The sequence below is a fragment of the Rhinolophus sinicus genome, linkage group LG04 (genome assembly GCF_036562045.2).
Source record: "Rhinolophus sinicus isolate RSC01 linkage group LG04, ASM3656204v1, whole genome shotgun sequence".
Lineage (NCBI taxonomy): Eukaryota > Metazoa > Chordata > Mammalia > Chiroptera > Rhinolophidae > Rhinolophus > Rhinolophus sinicus.
The window spans coordinates 57,599,657-57,622,843 of NC_133754.1; the positions used below are offsets into that span (position 1 = coordinate 57,599,657).

The following is a 23,187-nucleotide window of genomic DNA, read 5'->3' on the forward strand; positions in this document are numbered from 1 at the left end:
ACTCCTGGACAGGGTTAACTCCTGTGTCCCTGGCATCTTCCTGTGATTTTGTCACCAGAGGTCACCCTGCTACGCACAAGAGCTGTCTGGAGCCACAAGGAGTGCTCCGGATGGAGACTGCTGGCTTCCCAGGCCACTCCTCTCCCCGCGCCCAAGTCTGCGTGGAGCACAGGCTGTCAGAAGGCACTTCAGCTCAGAGACAAAGTTCTTTTACTTCCTTTTATACCTTTCCGAAAGGGCTGACCTTTAGAGCAAATATGTAGAAATATTTATTTTCAACAAGACAATTCTTTAAATAAGTACTCCCGTCTGCTCAGAATAAGCTGTAGTAAAAAAAAAAAATTTTTTTTTAATTTTTAATGCGTTTGAGCCAAACTGACAACTTATGCTAGGAAGCAAGATCTTAAACGCTCCCCTGTAGAATAAAAATTAAAAACCACTCCATCGTTCAGCAAATGGTGACATGTATAGCTCTGTGGCATCAATGAACTTACTCATGTACAAAGCGAGGCAGCAGGAGGAGAAAGGGCGCTTCAAGGAGATGAAGCCGTGTTTCCTCAAAATGAGATATCTCTGCTCCTCTGAGGGAGACCAGGTTTGCCCAGTGCTCCTCACAGGGTGATTCCTGGAGTCTAGTGGAACTGGGCTCAGATCAGCCACTTAACCCTATTAGCTCCAGTTTCCTTGGAGGAGGACAGTGAGACCGTAGCAGGGGCTGGAAGGGATTCTGGGGGATGGCGTATGGAAGGGACCATTCCAGGCCTGGCCCAGAGTAGCGCTCCACAAACAAGTATTGTTTCCTTGTAGATGAATGGTTACCCACGATCTCACTTTTTATGGATGTCCCCCCCCCCCTCAGGAGGACAGCCTGAAGGAGAACATTAAATTAGATGATGAAGAACAGAAACAAAATAAGCCAGTTAGATGAATGAGACAAAAGAGCAAGGGACTAAAAAGAAACGAGAATGGGTTCTCTGCATGTTTGGTGGGGATGGAAAAAAAAAAAGGTTGTTGGTGAGACCTGCAGAATATATTTAAATTCTCATAAAGGAGAAATGTAGCCTTGTCCTTACATTGTCAGCCCATATTAAAAATACTAAGTATTTTTATAGTACATCATCCTTTATTACTGAAAAGACAATAAACAACCCTGAAGTATATTCTGAAACAAGAAAAAAAGTCACCTCCGCTCCATCATCCCTACCATCTTTTGACACACCTGGAGCTGGCCAGGCCCTGGGGAACTAAGGCACAGAACAAGGCAAGTTAGGCAGCCAGATGGCAACGGGGGCAGAGCAGGCGCCAGGCGTCCTGACCTGATCTCAGGCCCTTCCTGTTCAGCAGCTGTCAGGCTGTGTCCACACTGTGGTCTCTACAAAAACGGGGACTGAGCTGTATGGAGGCCTGGGAGGGGGACTCAGAGAAGGAAGGAACACTGTTAGGGGGTAAGAACTTGGAAAGGAAGCCTAGGAAGAAAGGATGAGGTTTATTCTGTTTTTATAAAGGAAACATGAGGAATTAAATATGATTTTAAGTAAGGGCTTTCAGACACAACAAGATTCCCCATTTCCACTGGCTAGAACAAAACCAACAGAACAAAAGGGATTTGGGCCAGAGTAAGATGGAGAATTTCCTTGCCTTTCCCCAAGGCATAGTATTTAGAGGTTAACCCAAATCCTGAATGTAGAGATTCCAAACTATGGGTAGGTAGGTGTTGGGGAAGGGAGTGAAGAGGACAAAAGGCAGGCTAGGCTGACCTCAAAGGCAGAAGGGAGAGACCCAATAGCGGGACCGTCATCTCCTGCGGGCAGTGACAACAGCGGCACCCAGTGGGGTCAAGTGTAATTGCAATTATGGCCATCTTTCCAGAACCCTTTTCAATTGCAGCAGTGAAGTCACCTCAAAGAACGTTAATTATGTCATAATTCAAAGGGTTGCTAGAAATGCCAGGAATTATCTGTGCTGCTTTGATGGCCATAGGGAACTACAGTACTTGCCAAAGGAGAATCTTTATCTGTACGCAGAAATCCCCGTGAGCTGGAAGCCAAACTGTGCCATCCTGCCTGATGGCCGGCCCATTTTCATTCATTCCGCACTTCCATTGGGTGCCTATCATTGGAAGGCCACGAGGCAGGAAGACAAAAATATAGGCCTCTGGGAGTTCATAGGCAGGAGGGGAGATGAATAAACAAACTGAAATCAATGTGACTGCTGCTACATGAGGATGTTTCCACAAAGTGGGAGCAGCCCGAGGGGAGGGCCGGTAAGTGGCTTCAGGAGATCGTCGGGGAAGCTTTCACAAGAGAGGCAGACATCTGGCTGAGACTCCAAGCGCAAAGTAGACACTGAGAGCACTGGTGTTAGGTGCCTGCAGAATATCCAAGAGGCCTGCCGTACTGACGGGCAGCTGGCAGCAGCGATTCGGAGGTCAGGAGAACCTTCTTAGACAGGGATACACTCTGGGAGTAGTCAGTGAGCTTTGGAGGTGGCTCCCCAGGAGGACAACAGTAGTGGTATCCGAAGGCTGAGCAGAACGGGTGTGTGAGCATCACCAGGGAGAGACGTTGAAGCACATCCGCCACTTACCCCTACCTTAAGGTTTGGATGCATTTCCTAGGTGACAAGCCAGATCTCTGGGAGGAGGCAGAGATCGGCTATGGCTTAAAAGCACACCTATTGGTTTCCTGGTTGAAAGCTTCAGGACTCTAGTCCAACATGGCCCAAGACAACGCTCCAAGCAAGGAATCATAGACGAAGCCCACCAAATTCACAGGCCAGTTCAAAATCCTCATCAAAGCATTCAATCAAAAACCTTACCCAGGTTACCCTACCAAACAAAAGCTTGCGTTAGAAATCAATACCGAAGAACCTAGGATCCAGATTTGGTTTCAGAATTGAAAAGCTAGGCACTGAGTAGAAAAGACCAGAACCTGCGAAGGACTGAGAAGCACGCCAAGGCCAAGATCACCCTGAAGAGAAGGTCCAGACGTAGTAGAGCAGATAGATGGTGTTGTACCAGCATCATACTCGGGCCTCTGTCCCTTTCAGTCCCTCCACCAGAGGAAAGGAGTGAATCTGATTGGTACATTTGGGGGAAAGGAAATGGGCAGGTAAGTCAGTCCCTCTGCCTTCCTCTGGTGGGGAGACTGACCTCAGAGCACACAATGTCCCCTCTCCTCCCTCCACAGCACCCACACTGGGCAGGCGGGGAGGTGCCCTGGCCTCACAGTGCTGTCACTGACCCTGAGCACGAGTGTAAGGAGCCTTCAATGGTAAAGATGAAGCTTCGGGCCTCTATCCACTGACACCTGGTCCTAATTGACAATTCGTTTAAAATCTGAGCGAGGAAGACTGGTGCTATCAGACCACCCTTATTCTGAGAAGGCCCCTGAGGCATATCAGGATCTCTAAGGACCGGCAGCTGTCATCTGAAAAAGCTCCTTACAAAAAAATCACAGGGTGCAGAGTTAGAGAAGGCTGAGACTAGAAGCTGAATGTCAACATTTGAGTGGAGGGCAAAAGAAAAAGGTTTCTAAAGGGAAACAACCAGAGGGAACTAATCAAAGAGGGAATAAAGCATGTGTAATCATGCTCTAGTCTCAAAGGGAAGGCCAGCCTCCGTGTGCAGAAAACAGCGACCTCGTGTGTGTGTGTGTGTGTGTGTGTGTGTGCGCGCACGCTGTCGGGTGGCCCAGAAATAGCTTCGGCTCCTGCTGTCCAAGGTTCTAGAACCTGAGGTTTTGCCAAGTTGGCAGAGCTCTGAAGGACAGACATTTAGTAACTTAATGAAACTCTGGGATATTTATTGCCCCCCTCTGTCCCTTGGGCAGTGGTGCTCAGAGTATAATGATGGATTAGTAATACATCGTGACAGCCTCCATGTCTCTTGCAGTAATTAATAAAGTATGACGTGTTAACTTTAATCTATTATAAAATTTAATAAAAACCTGCCTATTAGTTTCTTATCACAGGCGACACCAGTCCTCTGAACAAGCTACGTGGGGAACTTCTCTAAGGGCGGCAGGTAAGAACCACTGGTATCCTAGCCTTGGCCAGTGACTTGGGACTCGCTGCTCCCCCCCACCCCCATTAGTGGGCACAGCACCTGCGAGCCAAGCCCTCCAATTAGACGTGCGGCGTGCTGTGCCGCTGCAGGGGGCACGCTGCCTTTTTCAAACAATACTACTAATTAGAAGAGTTGTCCCTAATGACAGAAGTAAGAAATTCACTTTAGAAAACCAGAAAATATAGTAGAATGTAAAATTTAAAAAAATTACTTATGACTCCACCTTCCCAAGATAATGAATACTAGTATTTTGGAGCATTTTCTGTAGTATATACATGTACTTTTTTAAAAAATAAAATTGAGATTAGTTTTTTAGTTTGTTTTCTACTTATTGCGAACAATCCTCAATGGTTATTCTTCTTCAAAAACATGATTTTTAATGGCCGATTAATATCCTGCTTAATGACTATATATACCATCATTTAACCATTCCCCTATTTTTTGCATTTAGATGGGTATTAATTTTTCTGTATTATGAGAAAACTTCTACAAAAATCTGTGTGCATCTGATGATTTCCTTAAGGCAAACTCCTAGCGGAGTCACTGAATCCACTGACATTAAACACAAATATACTACAATGTTAGTTTTCTGCTCCCAGGTGCAAAGCTCTTAGGCTGTCATGAAGTCATCTGTTATCTTGAGAGTAAGGCTCAAAAGGGAAGACTGAGCATCCTAGCAGTGTCCCGAATCAATCTAGGAAATTAAATAAAATCAAATGAAAGGCCATAGGAGTTACGAGGCTAGAGTGGGGAGAAGTGCGAAGGGGAAGGGGAAAGATATGGAGGAAAAAGCTGGGGGAGGGGAAGAGGAGAGGCGCTTGCCTGCATTTTCTGGGGAGGAGGGAGCTACCGCTATTTCCATGATGAGAAAGCACAAGAACTGCTCCATCCTAGGATACCTCTCAGCTGTCCTTCCCAGACTCCTGGACTCGGAGATGTTTGCAGTCACTGCTGTGAGCATTACATTAGATGAGGACCAGCACAGTAGTACCTAGCGCGTACGCTCAAGAAATGTGCTTTCCTTCCTGCAATGACGAGGGTACTTAGGACACAGTCTAGCCAGCCATGATTCGAAAAAGCTACTGAATCAAGGCTGAATTTAAACTATGCACCTATGCTCACTGCTGTATCAACACACAAAATTGGGCTAACTGTGCACTAACATCATTTGAAAGGGACAGCACAAGCCAGGAGAGAAACACAAACCTAGAGCCATCTCCTTCCCATAAATACAACTAACTTCATTAGATAAATAAATGAGAGGTACATCCCATCAGTGTTTCCTTTATTTCCTTATACCCTCCAGCCCACATCTCTAGCCCCTCCCCTTAACACTAATCTGAAGAGAAAATGCCCCACAGCAACACCCCCCTAACACCCAGCAGTCAGCTCCCAGCTCACGCGGTTTATCCCTCCTCCCTCCTCCCCACCATAAGGAACCCCCACGCGCAGCGCCGCCAGCACCTCAGCATCCCACCCACACTCAGGTTGTGTATAACGTTCCTCCAGTAGATACAGAGCTAACAAGATGCAGGTACCAACAAGACAAAAAATTTGGAGCTTACCCGCCTCTCCGCTTTCCTTCCCTGTTATACTATCTCTGTAATGGTGGTTCAACCCACAAAGACAAGAAAATTTTATCAGAGTGATTGGTATCAGATATTTTTGGACATAAGTGGTGGTTAGAATTTGGGTTCTAGTAACGATAATCTTTCGTGGGGAAATCCTTGCAGCACTGAAATTTTTTTAAAAAACCAACCATGTCTAGTTGTTTTTGGGAACTGAGCAAGGATTTTGAACAAGTAAATCAGATCATTATAAACGATCAGTAAACAGATGAAAACAGCTCCATTTCACTGGCAATTAGGGAAATTCAAATTAAAACAGGATAACACTCTTCATCTCTAAAACCGATAAAAATTTTAAAGTTTGATAACATTCAACGTTACTGAAAATGTGGGGAAATGGGTGTTCTTATCCACCATTGGCACAAATACAAATTGGTACAAAATTTCTGAAAGGCAACTTTGTACGACCTCACTGAGCACACCCTGTGACTCAGCAGTCTCACGTCTCGATCGATCCTCGAGAACTGCACTGTTTCCGACAACTGCCACTCGCCACATGTGCCTATTTAAATTTAAACTAATCAAAATGAAACAGAATTAAAAATTGAGTTCTTCCATTGACCCGGTTACATTTCAGGTGCTCACAGCTACCTGAGGCTGGTGACGACCACACGGGAGGGTGCACACAGACCATTTTCATCATCACAGAAAGCTACTGGGCAGTGCCGCCTTGGAAATACTCACAGAGTGGACAAAAAGAAATGGACAAAGCTATTCAATGCAGCACTGTAAAATAAAAAACTGAATACAGCAAAACAGAATAGCTAAATAATGTCACATTTATACTAAAGCATAAAAAACATAGGCTCTACATGAACAAAGAGAAAGAAGGCTCTATCTGTTAAATTTAAAAGTATAAACAAGGTGTGCATTTAAATATCATATAGATATATTTGTAATCTCTAAAAGACACTGAAAAAATATCTGCAAGGATATTTATCAAACTGTTAGTAGTAATACAAGAAAGTTTGGAGAGAGGGGTGAGTGGCAATTTTCATTTTTACTTTCTTCTAAACTGACTGAATTTGTTGCAACCAGCATCTACTGTGTTTCCCCAAAAATAAGACCTAGCTGGACAATCAGCTCTAATGAGTCTTTTGAAGTGAAAACTAATATAAGACCCAGTCTTATTTTACTATAATACAGTCTTATTTTACTATAAGACCGGGTCTTATATTAATTTTTGCTCCAAAAGACACAGAGCTGATTGTCTGGCTAGGTCTTATTTTTGGGGAGACACGGTATGTTTAATTTTTTTTTTCAAAAGGAATTCTACTTTTACAAAGAAAAGTGATTTACCAGTCAGCGGTGAAGCTATCATAGTGTACTTCATTTTTTTCTAAACTGGTATTTTAATTCTTTGGTGCTTATTTTTCTAGACCTAGTCATCAACAACATTTTCCTGAGGTCTGGGAGGAGCCATAGATGCGTCCTCCTCCAGCTTTGGCCTCCTACCACTCACTTCCCTGTAGTATTTCTAATTGTACTCTTTCCTTTGCTCATCTTTCGCCCACTCACACCTTCACTCTTTCTCAGCAGCTTCACAAAACTACCAGTCTGATACTCTGTCACACTGCAGTGGGAAGCAAGTACCGCAAGAGATGTACTTCTGCCCCGCAGAACAAAACTCCGTTTCCCTTCTCGGTCTGACTGCAGAGGAGCAGTGAGTGAGGTTAAACCAAATTGGAAGGGGCCGGCAACAGCACACATACTGCAGACAGACCACTTCAGGCATACACATCCCACTTGAGAGTATTTTTCAAAGCAAATCACACCAAATATAAAAAAAAAAACCACCGCTAGCAAGTCAGATGAGCAATTATGTTCAAATGTGATGGGTTTATTTTGTTTTACTCTGATGCAAAACCAAAGATTCCACTACAGCACAGAGACCAATATATTAACAGGTTATGAAAAAGTGGGGTGGGACATGCGGGACGTGATGTACAAACTGGAAGATCAGGTCATTTCCTCTATAACGACACTACACTGTTGCTGAGGAACGCATTTAAAACAATACTGTGGAACTGAAATGTGGCACAAACATGACAACTTCCAGGCATGCCTTCAAGCACCTCCCTTAGGATGGACTTGCAACTTCAGTGTGGGGAGGACTACAATTCTTTGGAAGAATAAAAAGTTCACACTTTTGAAATTTCAGAGAAGAATTTTAAGGCCAAAACATAGTGGGTTCATTTCTCTTCACCTTCAGGAACAAAGCTGATGCTTTATTCAAAAACATCTTAAGCTTCTAGTTCAAATCCCAACCCAACCTTGTGACCGCCTGCATTGAAATTCTTTCCATCGACTAAAGCTGATAGGGTCAGTTTGACTCCTAGGAAGAAGAAAACAGCACAGTCACTTGTAACAAGTATTACAATCAGATCTACATTTTTTTAGACACGATGGAGTCAATGAAATGGATTACAGCTAGGTGTAAGAGTTACAAGCTATTACTAACTTGACAAGGGGTTATCTATAATCATCTGATTTGTAACGAGAAAGCATAATCATGGCAAACTTTATTTGGAGTTCAGAGTTAAGAATAATGAATGATGAACCAAACTCACAAGCCCAGAGTAACCAAGTTATAGCTAGAAATACATACATTTTTTTAAGCAAAAGTACTTAATGCGTTTTTCTTTATATGAACAACCAAATGTTACAAAATGGTGTCAATCAACCTACAGTGACTGTAGGTTTTTTCGTAGGTTATTTTCATTATTGCTCTATCACCTTCCACCCGAACCCTGTTATTCTTTTACTTACCTGGTCGAAGGGTCTGAGTATAACCCAGTCCAATCAGGCTGGCATTATTTACTTTAGCCTAAGATGAGAAGATGAAATAGAAACAGTAAGAAAACAATCAATTTCATAATATACATATTATGTACATTATAATGGCTCCAGTACAGCCACCACTTCATGCATCAGATTTCCAAAGCTAAAACACCTTAGGGCCAATCTAGAATAACTGAAACTGAAAATTTAATTAATAAAAAGATAAATCTTCTAAGAAATTAAGAGGACTGGTATGGACAGCAGGTTCCTTGAGAATGCATGCTTAACGGCCTCAAGCAAATATTTTTAAAACACTGTGCAGCCAAATACCCCTGTGTACTGAATTCTTTGAGATACCAGTTTACGACCCAACACTGGTTAGAGCATGAACTCTGGAAAAAGACATATCTGGGTTCAAATCTTGGCACTGCCATTTATTGTGTGACCTTGGGCAAGTTACCTGACCTCTCTAAGCCTCAGTTCCCTCATCTGTAGAATGGGAATGAGGATACTACTCACCACCTATAGTAGTTGTGAGGATTAAATGAGATAATACACGTAAAGCCCTTAGCACAGTACCTGAAATTTAAGAGCTCAATTAGTGTCATTATTAATAAGAATTACTAAAACCAACAGGAATAGTAATCAAATCCCATGAATCTATGAAGAAAATTTTGAGGCCAAAGAGAAAAAATGACTTGAGAAGGTCAGACAGTAGCCAAATACAGGAAGAACTAGGACTAGAACCCACATTTCCAGACTTGAGGTGTAATGCTTTCATACACAATGACAAGCTCATCGAAGTTAACAAAACACATGCAAACTACAACTGTATCACATTGTTCATTAACAACTTAGATGAAACTCTAAGCGCAGACACAATCTGCTAGCACATTCTTACAGAGAGAGAAGTTCTACCATCCAGCTTGTATTTAGCAGCGATGCCAAAACGGGTGTTGTTACTGCCAGCTGTCCAAGCAAGGTTTATTGACGTTTCAATCTTCTCGTTAACCTTCTGGTAGATAGACCCTCCAAATTCAGTGCCATCATTCCTGTTTTCATAGTAAAAGAAAAAGTCATAAATATCTAGTTTGTACCATTGTTATGATATGGAAACAAATTCTAAGACTATCTAAACAAAGATCTCATTTTGCAACTATAGATCTTAGCAAACTTCTAGCATAAATTACCAAGCAAAACAAGGAACTAAATCCAGTTATGTAATTTAACCACCTAATTAAAGTGTAGCTAACACTTGATTTATTACGTGGCTCCTCCACGTGATGTAAATTTCTTAGACACAATTAAATTATGCACAAAGGCAGACCCCTCTGGTAAATATGACCTATAGGTCTCTTTAAGATGTTCAGTATTTAGAATCCTAAAAGTTGAGTTCAGTCAAGATTCCACAAAAAACATATATAGTGATACAAGTACAGGAATAAAGCCAATTGTGGATTTCATTTAAAACAGAGTCCTAGAGATAGAAAGCGCCCTCCCTACAAAACTTAGGGTGCACTGCTCCAGAGAAGTACCTCAATAAATGCTTCAAAGCATCCCAGAAGTTAGTCCCTGAGTTTTCATGATGATACTGTTTCATCAATTTTAATGCCACTGTCTATATCACTGCTTGACTTTTAGTCATCGTAAGTGAATTAGAATATCTAGTGAAGAGCAACCTACACTTCAAAAACACACAGCTTGTCCTTTGCATTCTCTTCCTGGTATAATAGCAGTGCCGGTAGCCCAAGATGTAAAATGCAATTTAAAAGTTCAAATTCATTTCCCCACTAGGGTGCAGCCTACACAACTGAATCCAGAATTGCTCTGAGGATCTATGAATGCAGTAGAGGTGGCTGGGCTCTGACCAAGGGTATCTGTAAACCTCCAGAGAATTACTGAGGATGCTCCAGGATGCTCAGCTCAATTAGGCAGCTATTCTTCATGATCCAAACAGACCTGCTTCCAGATATTGCCAAGCTGAGTAGGGCACCAGAGGAAGCAGGAATGCCGCCAAAGGATCCTTTCTATCAGGAGGTGACCCATGCCCTGGGTTGTCTCCATCCCAGTGCTGCTTCTACAGATTCTACAGCTTCGTAAAGTTTGGGGTACAGGCTGAGAGGCCAGTAACTACCAGCAGCACAGCACAATGCCCCAAGTGCACTAACCCCTGGCAATGTTTTGCTATGAAAACAGTACAGTGAGGCTGGATGTCCACCAAGGCATATGAGATGCAAGTGCCATCACTTGTAACCTTCTCGACAGACATATTAATGGTTACCAACTTCTTGGATGAGCACACTGACACTAAAGGAGGAATGATTATAAACACTCACACATGAGTGTGCAGCTGGAAGTCTGCAGCCTTATAACCCAGGGCGAAATTATTCTGTGACAGTTTGGATTTGGCTGTGTCAAAACTCATCTGATAACCAGCAAGCCAACCTTCAAAGGCTAACACAGCCCAGCCATAGATGGTTGGTCCAGAAAAATCTATATCAACATTACTGCCAAGACTGAAACAATCCCGTTTATAGGAGGCCTTCAATTTCCCACTCTTCTTTCTGTGAAAAACAAACAAAAATAACAATGAAAACAACGTGAGTTTCTGTCTAGGAATCTTTACAGTAAGATCCCCTCTCTGCCTCAATGTTAATATCATTTTGGTAGATGGCATACATATAGTAAAAATGTTTCAAACAACTTAGCTCTAAAAACATAATTTTGTTAGGATTAGAAATATATGTACTACTTGTATGTATTCCTCACTGTAAGTTCAAATGATAGGGTACTTCATGATTAATTTCTTGAAAGTATGAACAAAAGCATAAAAAGGAATAAGGATATTTCAGTACCAAATTAATAATCTGAATACATATCTATTACAAGAAGCCAATTCTTTTAAATGTTGCAATGCTCAAATGCTATTCAAAAGGTAACACCCGACACACTTCATTTCTAAGTTATTAACCTACCATGGAGAGAACTGTACTGTTTTTCTTAAAGGGTACAGCCCTTTAGTAAGCATATTTATTTTCCTTAGGGTGTTTTCCCCATGGACAACGTTAAATGGATGGAAGAGAAGTGTGCATTTTTGAAGGACAATACTGAAATTAGTTCTTAATCATCCTTGTTTACTCCAATCAGGACTCTTACGAGAGAGAATATGTGTCCTGAAGATTGCTACAGTGTGTGGCAGGAAGGACACAGCTGTTGCTTCAGCTGAGAAGAAATGCTTCTTTGCCTTTATCTCACATCTCTGCCCTTCTGAAAGCCTTGGCCCATGATAGGCAGATAAGAAACAACACAATCCCCATTTTTTAGATTTAGAAATTGAAGCAGAAAAGTGGGGGGATTTATAAAGGCTAAGAAAACAGGCCAATGGCACAACTACTCATTACGGTGTTCTACAGCCAGAATATTACTGTTTTCTTAAGAAACTAACTTCTCAGCAAAATATCACAGCCATGGATCTTTAGAATAGCTTAAGAAGTATCTAATCTCAAACACTGCTAGTTCCTAAACTTTTTCTACTATGTGCCTCTTTGGAATTAGATTTATATTTTTGTTCATCTGTTCAATTTACAAATCAAAATTTTACCCTGCCTCAAGGGAGTCTTCCTTTCTCTTTACTGCACACACAAGGTCTTTAGTATTCCCAACAGCAACCTCCCAAGCTCTTCCTGTATCTAAACTTTTCATTGCAATTCCTTATTCTAAACCTCTCTATCCCTGTAGGCTATAAAAACATTTCAGAAAATGGGGTTTAGATAATTACCCTGTGTTCGGTACAAATATGGTATCAAGAGTCAGTTTCAACCCTTCAGCCAACTGAAAAATAAAGATTTAAAATTAATAATTAGTAACTTTCAATTCTTATTTTGAATCAAGAAATCAATTCTAAAGTTTTCTCTAACTTCCTAACAAAAAAAGGAAGTCATTAAAGAAAGCCAAATATTAAATTTAACAAATTATCCCTTCATTTTTCCCTGTCCCTTTTTACCCCTCTCCCCTCACCCCAGGCTTCATCATGATTCTCTCACCAAAAAACAGGTTAAAATATAAAGATCAAATCTTCTTCCAGCCAATAATATAAAGCACAAAACAACAAAATCTCAATGCAAAAAATAATCTTGATACTCTCTTGAAATTACTGTAATAAAACAACCTGATATTTAACAAGCCAGCTTAAGTAATTTATTCAGCTATACATATATATTACCTATATGTGGTAATGTGCATATAGACATACCTCAAAAATAGTGCCCTGTATATAGCAGGCCCTTGACAAATATTTGATAGATTTTCTCTTTGAAAACACAGAATTTTAAAAACATTTTTCTATGGAGCCAATTTTGCAATGATTATAAAACAAAATTAAATAAAATCACTGCAAACAGTTTTGTCTACTCAAGAAAGGCTCAGCTATATAACAGAATAAGTAGAAGAGTTCAGAACAAAGATATAAAGTGGTAATTATGTTCTCACAAAGCCTTGCTAGAAACGTAAGATATACCAAACAAGGCCACATGCAGAGAAAAAATATGGCTACTGGATAGGTTGTAAGATTTCATTCAGATTATATTTGGGGTTTGTTTATCATCTTACTCACAAGATAAATTTACCCTACAAATAACTTCTAATGCTTTCTCTTACCTTATTCTCCCATGAGATTTCTGTTCCAAGAGTATTGTCTGTGTTCCATTTTTGGGTGAAGGTAAGTCCATAGTTACAGACCTTATATTTGGTCTCTAGGTTGCCTGATGCTTTCCCTGTATCAGTGTAAGCATGACCAGAAGTAGAAAATTCCTGATAAAAAATAAAAAATAATTAGCTTAAAAGCAGCTCATCAAACAGAAAATATTCATTTCAGAAAGCAGTGTTCAATGTATCAGACACGAATACAATTAACTTTTTACCACAGCCCTACTCTACAGCAACTTATTTCCTGTTTTCCTTCTTTCTAATTTCTCAGTATCTTAACCAGTTTAAGATCTTTACATCTCACCTCTCACATCAATATTTCTTGTTTCCTATACTCTCTAGCTAAATGGAATCTTAAATTCTATCCTTCAAAAGAAAAAAATCTTAACTGAAAATGCCTTTACTAAAAGGATAAAACTATATATATTCTTAAACATTTTACTTTCAGGGTGTAAAAAAGGATTATCAATTCTCTATCATCTTTCAAGCTAATTTTAAAGTCCTTAAAAACAAATCCCAAAACAGTGGAAGCACTAGCCTCCCTTCCCTCTTTTAGACCTTTATTGCATTTTTTAAAAATTTATTTTTATTGTGATAAAAAACGCTTAATATAAAATTTACCATTTTAACCATTTTTAAGTGTACAGTTCAGTGGCATTAACTACATTCACATTGTTATGAAAGTTTTATTACTTTTGTCCACAAAACTATCTGTAAAACTTTCAGTATAAACAATTTTAATATTTGAAAGTATCCATCCATTTTTCACAACAAACCTGAATGTTTTAATTTATCCTTCTTTCTCCCTTCTCCACCTATCTACTTTATAATCTTTCTATAATAATTACTATGAGTGCCTTAAAATAGATCTTCCTCCCTCCTTAGGTATCAGGCGTCATTTCAGTCATATGACAAGCAATTCGAAATAGATCTCCTTCTAGGGAGAAGCAAACAGTCAGCACCTGTCACTGACAATATATGAACTGTCAAGAAAAGCACATTCTGATTGGCTGTTTTAAAGAACATTTCTGAAATGCTGCCAACCCCGACCAGTTGTGTTTCACTGCCTGCAATATGAGTCCTCCCTTTACCAAATACCCTGCTCCCTCACTCTGGTTCTCCAGGCTGATGAAACAACTGGGAAACTACGATCTGTTTATCACCACCACACAGAAAGTTTTCAAAGAGAATATCATGCTGCACATTTAGGACAAGGCCTTAGTAAAAAAGGATAAAATGCTAGTCATGTTTAACAGTTCACAGAATTACTTAATTGACCATCATTTTCTTTTAGTAGATCCAACTACTCAGTGTATTATTTTTCACATTCACCTTTAATATGAACTTGAAGTATAGCAAATATAAAGCTTAATTTTAGTGCACAAAATTAAGGTAAAATAGTGTACTTTTCTTCCTTGTTATCATCATTTCTTAGTTTGAAGCTCTATTAAAGGTCTAAAATATTAGAGATACAAATTTCAAAGAGAATGCTAGGATTTTTCTAAGTTGAGTTCCACGCTCATAACTGCTTCAGTTTTTGTCTGATTTCTTAATTAGATCAAACGGGGCAAATTACATTTACAACATGCATATAACATCAACAGCTCTACATTAAATGCTAGAAAGCAACAAAACAATCTTAAAATGTTATTGTTAAATCAATGGCATATGATAAAAACATCAAGATATAATGTAAGAAATTTGGAGCAATGGGTGCAATTCATCCTAAATCAGTACCAGAGACCAAAAGCAGCCATAAAAACAAGCACACAAACATGCTGTTTTTCTTACCATCTGAATTAAAAGTCCCACACCACAGCAGCGTGAAAGGGAGATAAAATTTTAGTTGATGGGTTTTGCAACACAAATCTAACTTGAGCAAATTCTGAAACCCTACTCAAAATGAGTATAATTTTTCTATTTTAACAAAACCATATAACAATATGCCCATCCTAGTAGGGTAGTTGCATGTTATTTATTTACCACTAGAAAGCCCAGGGAAAGAATAACAGTGACAAACCAGGATTATACAAAATATGAGACAGTATCAGAATTCTACATACCTCCTGCCCTTCTAATTAAATCATTATATCTAGAAATAAAATTTGTACTGGTTTGAACAGGTAAATACCAAAAACAGATGTGGCCAACAAGGCGAAATCAGAGAACGAGGTGAATGTCAAGTTAATCTAGTTGCTGAGACTTACTGAATAAAAACTCTGATTAATGATGCTTTGAAAATATGCCACATCCTTTACTACATTGTTAACTTCCAGTTAAAAAGACTTTATGAACATCAATAAAAACTGCAAACTAACCTACATGCATTTTCTTTCTACATTTACTTCAACTGATTATGAAAGGACAGAGGCTAAAATTAACTTATTCTTGTTAAAAGGCAATAAAACTTGCATGAACCCAACACGATGGAAATAAAGTTTTTCGTGCCCATATACATATTCATGAAAGTATAATAATATTTCATGGGTTAAAAAAATATACATATAATATATTCTATATCTTCTGAGTCAGACTCAGAATAGTCTTCTTTTTTAAAAAAAAACTTTTTATTCATTTTAAGTGTGTCTTTCCAGGACCCATCAGTTCCAAGTCAAGTAAGTAGTAGTTTCAATCTAGTTGCGGAGAGCGCAGCTCACAGTGGCCCATGCGGAGATCGAACCAGCAACCTTGTTGTAATGAGCTCGTGCTCTAACCAACTGAGCCAACCGGCCATCCCTCAGAATAGTCTTATTACAACAAAAACAAAGGGGCTTCCCCAAAATTCAACCTGAGTGCCTATGGGCTTAAATGGCTGAGTAGATTCTCACTGAAATTGGAAGAGTGGAACAAAGATGTAGGGAAGAGAGCACAGTGCCAAAAGTATGCTCTTTCATATAACCACACTAAACATTGATTTTTAAATAGGTTCCTTTAAGTTAATTATGCTGCATCTATTGCAAATATATTAGGTACTTACCACACCACTACATGACTTGGTTCTCAGATCTATTTTGACCATGCCAAACCCTAGACACAAAAAACACAGAAACATACAAAATGTGACGTTCACTCCAGTTTTTCCAACTTAGAAATTATGAAATTAGTCCATAGTACCTTCCATATGGAAAATATACAATATTCTCATTAGGTGAGAGTTCCATGAGAAACTGAACTATAATGAAATAACTGAAGTATAATTTTAAGCCCCTCAAAATAATAGATATATTTTTAAAATATAAGCTAAAGAACAAATGAATGAAAGGAATACGTACTATTCTAAGAACCAAAATTATTAGAAAATACTATGAAGATATATATACAAGCTTAAAATATACAATTAACATTACTATTAATAAAAAACAAAACGTTTACAACACAAAAAGTAAAAAGTTTAAACGCTAATCTTTTTTTTTAAATTTATTGGGGTGACAATTGTTGGTAAAATTACATAGATTTCAGGTGTACAATTCTGTATTACATCATCTATAAATCCCATTGTGTGTTCACCACCCAGAGTCAGTTCTCCTTCCATCACCATATATTTGATCCCCCTTACCCTCATCTCCCACCCCCCACTCCCCTTACCTTCTGGTAACCACTAAACTATTGTCTGTGTCTATGAGTTTTTTAAACGCTAATCTTTAAAAACTAAAAATAAATGTCTACTTGGGATCAAAGAATATATGCTACCCCAAAGAAGTCAAATTGTGCTTTACTCTCATGAAAACGTTGCCATTATTTGGAGAAGGAAACATGTACCCCCTACTTTAAATGTCTCCAGGGCACACATATTACAGATTTATATTATTTGGTCTTACAGATAATATTAACTATGTGTGATATATATATTACACATAGTTTATATACATATATACATATATATACACATATATATATGTGTATATATATATATATGTATATATATATATATATGTATGTATATGGTTGCTTTTAATGCCAGTGGGACTCTACCTCTAAAGAAAGAAGTCTAACAACCTGTTAAGTTATCCCCTTAAATCTTGTGACGTATATTATTGTTGACTTAACCTCATTTTACTAGCACAGGGTAGTAGACATTCAATACTAATCCTTAGCCCAACGAGGACATTTACAATCGCATACTCACCATATCCTTTGTTGAAGACATCCTTGGCAGCCTTTCCTAGGTCACAGTAAGTCGGTGTGTTACACATATCTTATAAAGAAAAATAGGGACAGTGGAATAAAAATAACCATTTAGTATTTGTTTACCTGTAGTCCTTCTACGGTTTAGTGCTGTGAGAAGAGGTATATGGTTTTCTCTTTGCATCATTAATGCTTATACCCTAATGCAAGCAAAGCTGAGAAGGCATTCTGCTCCTTTAAAAAGAGCTTTCCAGAACACTGGAGAATAAAAGTTTTTTCATGAGATTCACAGAGGTCATCTTTCTGATTAGATTCCAAAGAAAAGAAATTTCTCACAGGCTGGAGAAGAAATGAGCTAATTTGACTTTTTACTAACCAAAAAAAAAAGGAACATTTACATTAGAAAAATATTTCTTGGGCTGTTATAAAGCCAGAGAGCTATATAAAGTGACAAGGTACATTTATTGAGGAATTGTAAAAAATAGATGCATTAAAAATCTTGAAGATTAACATTTTGCCACTACAAATTCAGCTCTTAAAATAAGAATTACCATACTAATTGAAATGTATTCACGCAGAATATGCCCTCTCAAAGCTCTTCTTTAAAAAGTGCTATACTCTTACCCATTAACCAGAAATAGGATCAATTCTACGTGCAGTAATCTGCCTACCAAAAATTGGTGTACACTCTCAAGTTAAAGCCTTCAAAATCCCAAGGTGCCTTCACTTTTCATCTTATCTAATTAATATTTACCCAGCTTTCCCACTGCCAATATGACCCTCACATCGAAATTCCAAGAAGTTCTACAAGCAATGCTGAACATACCATTCCTTTGCCCTCTTTGTATAACGGGAAATCTTGTCCTGCAGCAGTCTCAAAAGCCATGTGTAACCAATTGTAGAACCACTTCAACCAGCCCCATTACCCAACTATATCAGAAAAATCCAGAGCACCAGCTAGCCCTTGCAAGTACTATGCCCGAACTATCTACTAATATCAAACTAATATTTATTTATATTTACCCTAGTCCTTAATGTAACCTTCTGCTAAGTTTCTCCCTATACCATATCTGGACATAACATACACTTAAGTTGCACTTCTGAATTGTGAATTCATTTAAAATTTGTTTCTTAACCTAAACTTGTCAGATATAACAGACATTATGTTAAGAGAACAAGTGTCCTATAAAAATATATACACGTATAAAGTTACACGGAAAGAGTAAAGATGAAATGTACTGACTCCTACCATAATAAAACTTTGTTCTAAGCCCCAAGGTTTCAGAGTTCACTTCCAGAGCAATTATTTTACAATTCAGTTCCTTGTATTCAAATGATCAATTCTATTCTTTTTACACACTGTCAACTGCAATCTAATTACTCTTTATGATCACAACTGATGTTGGTATCTGTTGGAATTCTGTCGGTAGTCTACAATTTGGGAAGGTAAGTACAGAAAAGCAGGCACTACACATTCAAATAGAAATGTTAAAGCTTTACAGCCTGGTTTTTCATCTACTGACAAAAGGTACACCTAAATGTTTAGAACCGTCCATCTAGGGACTCATCACAATCTTTTAGCATTGCTTTCTTTTTCAAAACCACTGCCAGACAATTTGAAAAAGTCGTGCAGCTGATTTAGTTAACTAACTGACCTCAACTCTGCCTAGTTCAAGCTTACTTTTCCAGGACCACGATTCTAATGGGAAATGCACGGCAGGCATGATCACGCAAAAATCGAGAAGCCACAGAGACCTCCTGTTACTCGAGAATAAAGCTATTATCACATATTTCTATTCGCTCTACAAAACGCACTTATTTGTAGACATGCACAACGTACCGAGGGTGCATTACACGGAGGTGGCGGAGGTAACACTGCTTTACACAATAACTACAAAGTCAGTAAATAGCCCGTTTTGCTCCTAGTTTCTCTATTTTAAGTTGCACATACAGCATCCTCCCTTTGGCGGTAAGGAGTGAATAAAGGGCTTCCCTGATGCTGGACAACAATTCCAGCGAGGCAGCTGGGGGCGGGGAGTAGGTTTGGGGTTCGAGGATCCAACTTCCTTAGAAACCAACCTCCTTTCTGGGCATGACGCCTGTAAACAAAGTCCCGTGGGCACACCAGGCGGAGGGAAGGTCGCGAGTAGGCACTCGGCGCGGCGCCTGTCCCTGCCGGCGTTGCGGCTCCATCACCTGAGGTGGCCAGGGGAGCAAGGTCCCCTCTGCCCTCCGCGGCCCGGCCCGCGCCCCGTTAAGGCTGCTCTCTCCCTCCCGACCCCTCCGTTAGGCTCGCCTCTCGTCGGGTCCCGGGCTCGGCCGCCGCCCACCTCCCCCTCAACCCCGACACGGCCCGCGGCCTCGGTCCTTCTCACCTCCACCCAGAGAGCCGGTCTCCGCTCCGCCAGGGCAACGCTGAAGGTCTTCTTCAACCAACGCCGTCCGCGCCTGCGCGGCCTCACTCCCCCCGCGGCGCCTGCGCGCCCCTGCCTACCCCCGCACCGCGTTTGCGCCGTGGTGTCACACCGGGGTCGCGCGCCGCGGAGCTGCGTGCAGAGAGGAACAGCTGGGGCGTAGCAACACCGCCAACTGTCTGGCTCTGGACGCGCGCGTGCGCGGCAGGGCCCAGCGCGCAGGTGGCTACGGCGGGGGTTGACGTGAGACCCGGGAAGCCTGAAGGATCGCACCTTTGTCCATAAAGGGGCTTGCTCTCGCGAGAACGCCCGGAGTTACTGTTGTCATGAGAGGGGCTGCGGAGAAGGCGGGTGGAGGAGGCGTGGGACTCCTGAGGACGGAGGCTATGGCCTTGCATGTCAGACCCAGGCTGTTTCTTTCTCTGGCAGATAGGTACCTTGCGGATCTTTATGGGAAAGCCTCCGACTGACTAAAAATTCAAAAATGTGATCCTTGGGTCATCTTAAGGATGAGAAAACATGGGTTCTCAGGGAGTACGTGACGTCACTTACCCAGATCTCACAGGTAGCGGTAGGTTATAATTCAAAGGGAAAGATAGAGGAGGGAAAGCTCTTCTTCAGAGAAGAATACCAACTAATAAACGTAGAAGAAATTCTAGAAAACAAACACTTTAGAACCAGCAATAATTGACGCAGACAAAAATTATAAGTGGATGCAGGACAGTTGAGGATATTCCAAGTACCACCCCACAGATTACTTACTAAAGAGAAAAGGGTACCTTCGCATCAAACAAATGAGACTGACGTCACGTGCTCCCCTGATGTGATTCACAGAGGACACAATAATTATTATTGTCAAAAATGTGTAATTTGTCTCTAATCATGAGGAAACAGACAAACGTTGAGGGACTTTCTGCAAAACAACTGCCCAGTCTCTTAAAAAATGTGTATTTCATGAAAGATTAAGAAAAAGACTAGCAAACTGTTCTAGATTAAAGGAGATACAAACATAGTACCAAAAACAATGTGGTCCCAAATTGAATTCTGGGTCCAAAAAAAACACACACACACACCTATTGGAAAACATTATTAGGACAAATTGAAAAAATCTGAATGTAGACTATATTAGCATTGTTACAATGTAAAATTTTCTGAGGGCAATAACTGTAATATCTTGATTATGCAGACAGGACATTGTTTTTAGGAGAAATATGCTAAAATATTTAGCAGTGAAATAGCATGTGTCTGCAACTGACTCAAATGGTCAAGGAAAAAACAGAAAAAAGTAAATGTGCAAAATGTTAACAATTGGTGAATCCAGGTAGAAGATATATGGGTGTTGCATTATTGCATTATTCTTGAAACTTTCCTGTAAGTTTAAAATTTTCAAAATGAAAAGTTGGGAACAACCCCCCCCCCACACACACACACACACACAGAGTCTGTGATGTTCAGTCCACGCTACCAGGTTACTGCTTCATTCAACAGGCAAATATGTCTGTTTGCCTGCTGTCTGTAAGGCATTTCAGGCTAATAAGAGAAGATAAATGCTCCCAAAGGACTCATAATGCAGGACTTGGACAAATGCCTGCCAAAGGAGGCAGAATATGGTGAATGTCATAAGCAAAGCAGTGTAACAGTAGGCTAAATAAAGTGAGCTCTGGAGTCAAAAGAGGCTGGGTTTGTATCTCCGATCTCCCAATTCTGGGATCTTAGGCAAGCAGCTTAACCCCTCTATGTCTCAGTGTCTACATCTGTGAAACAGAATGAAGATCTACTTCAGAGGATTGTAGTGGATATTAAATGAAATAATATATCCACAGCACATAATCTACCTGACACATGGAAAATGTTCACTAGCTAATAACACAGATGAAAATTAATATGCTATGAGTGTAAAAGCTATACAGGTGTCATGCGGGGCCTCAGCTCCCGCTCCCCACATAAGAACGCAGGATATGGTGAGGCCCAGAAGGAACACCCACGGAGCCATGGATAGGGGAGTCATACCACTATAGTCTCGCTGGCGGCTGGGTTGGAGACACAGGAAGCAGGAGCCACACCATCCACAACCTCCCGTCCACTTCTCTCTGCCAACCAACCTCATTTCCTAACTGCAATCCACTCTTGCTAGCTCAGCCACCATCTTCTTGCTAGCCCCCATTTGCTGCTAGCGTAGCCACAGCAGTTATATTAATGGCCAATGGCTCACTGGTTACAGCTGACGGCCAACTAACTACAGCTGATGGCCAGCCAATCACAGGTGATGGCCATTTACTACCTGAGCCAGCACCTTTGCTCGTGAGGCCGAGAGCATGGAAACTGCTCTCCTGGCTCTGTCCCCACAACAGGCAAAACCTATACTTATTCAGATGTATATGAATAGTAGAGCCACAACTTCAGCTTGTACTTTGGCACAGAGCTGGCTTTTGTCGGATACAGCAGGCCATTAAAGGCTGTAAAGGGCACTTTGAATGGCAATCTGGCAACAGTCCTTCCTTCTGCTTCTGTTACCCAAAGATCTTTCTTCTGAAACGACCTGACAACACCAGTCCCAGGTCATGCAATGAGACTTCCTTTCTCTCTACACCTGATGCAGGAAGGTGATGAAAGAAACTGTTAAGGAAAACAGCTGCCGCAGAGGGAGTCCTTCCTTTGCTTCCTGTCCCTCTGGCCTGCTCAGTTTAGCTAGATCCATGTTACCATTCAATGTGCGTATCTTGATTCTGGTCTTGGCCGCTTCGAAACTACAGCCAGTTCTTATTTCCCCACCTACACTAGGATCTAAATTCTTGGGAAATGCAGAAAAGACATGCTCAGTCCAAATCCTAATAACATGGCATTCTTCTATAAAATCTAGAACCAGAATTTTAGAGCAGGGAAGGGACTTTGGACTCCTTCATTTGTGAGACACTTGCTAAGTGCTTGCTATGTACAGGGCACCATGCTCAGAGCCGAAGTATGAGGAAAAACCCCAAAGTGTCAGTGCCATGTGGGTCCAATGGCCCATGAAGATGAAGTCACCTAGTGAGCAAGTTCTCAATACAGGTCACCTGCTGTAGAGACAATCTCAGAAGGTTATATACTTTTACCTCAGAGATGAAAAAACAACTGAGAACAGAAGCTCCACTGTGAAGAATTGGTAGCTCAATTAGCTTAGATGTAAGAAAAATCAAGATTCTGAAGGCAGCAATGTTAACTCCCAATTCTTTCAAGAAAAAGGGTCCAGTTGCTTGTTTTCAAGGACTCCAAGATTCTGAAGGGTGAGGCTCTCCTAGTTACTGAGTGGTTGAAGGCATCTTTGAAGAAGAGGAAGTATGAGCCATGTGCTTGTGCTTCTACAAGAAGGCAGCAGAGAACAGGGACCCAGCAGTGGAAACACCTGTGTCTAGGGAGGAGACTGAAGGCTTCTTTGAAACATGATGTCTTGGAATGACTCGGGTAGGGAACAAGAGGAGAATGGCTTCCA

The 23,187-nt window shown here is 40.5% G+C and overlaps 1 protein-coding gene across 3 annotated transcripts; it reads right to left on the minus strand.

Moving 5' to 3' along the window:
• Positions 1–7,513: 7,513 nt before the first annotated feature.
• VDAC3 (voltage dependent anion channel 3) lies at positions 7,514–19,894 on the minus strand. 3 transcript variants are annotated; one of them, XM_019742126.2, is made up of 9 exons: positions 19,680–19,894; positions 17,306–17,374; positions 16,157–16,206; positions 13,132–13,284; positions 12,254–12,306; positions 10,812–11,039; positions 9,377–9,527; positions 8,464–8,521; positions 7,514–8,029 (listed from the first exon to the last, which is right to left on the minus strand). In XM_019742126.2, exons 2-9 carry the CDS (start codon positions 17,370–17,372, stop codon positions 7,938–7,940), a joined length of 852 nt encoding a protein of 283 aa, XP_019597685.1. In that variant the 5' UTR covers positions 17,373–17,374; positions 19,680–19,894; the 3' UTR covers positions 7,514–7,937. The 3 variants fall into 3 exon arrangements, with proteins under 3 accessions (XP_019597685.1, XP_074185697.1, XP_074185698.1); XM_074329596.1 differs by having other exon boundaries at positions 19,384–19,687; XM_074329597.1 differs by lacking the exons at positions 16,157–16,206; positions 17,306–17,374; positions 19,680–19,894 and adding an exon at positions 14,971–14,990.
• Between the last annotated feature and the right edge of the window lie 3,293 nt (positions 19,895–23,187).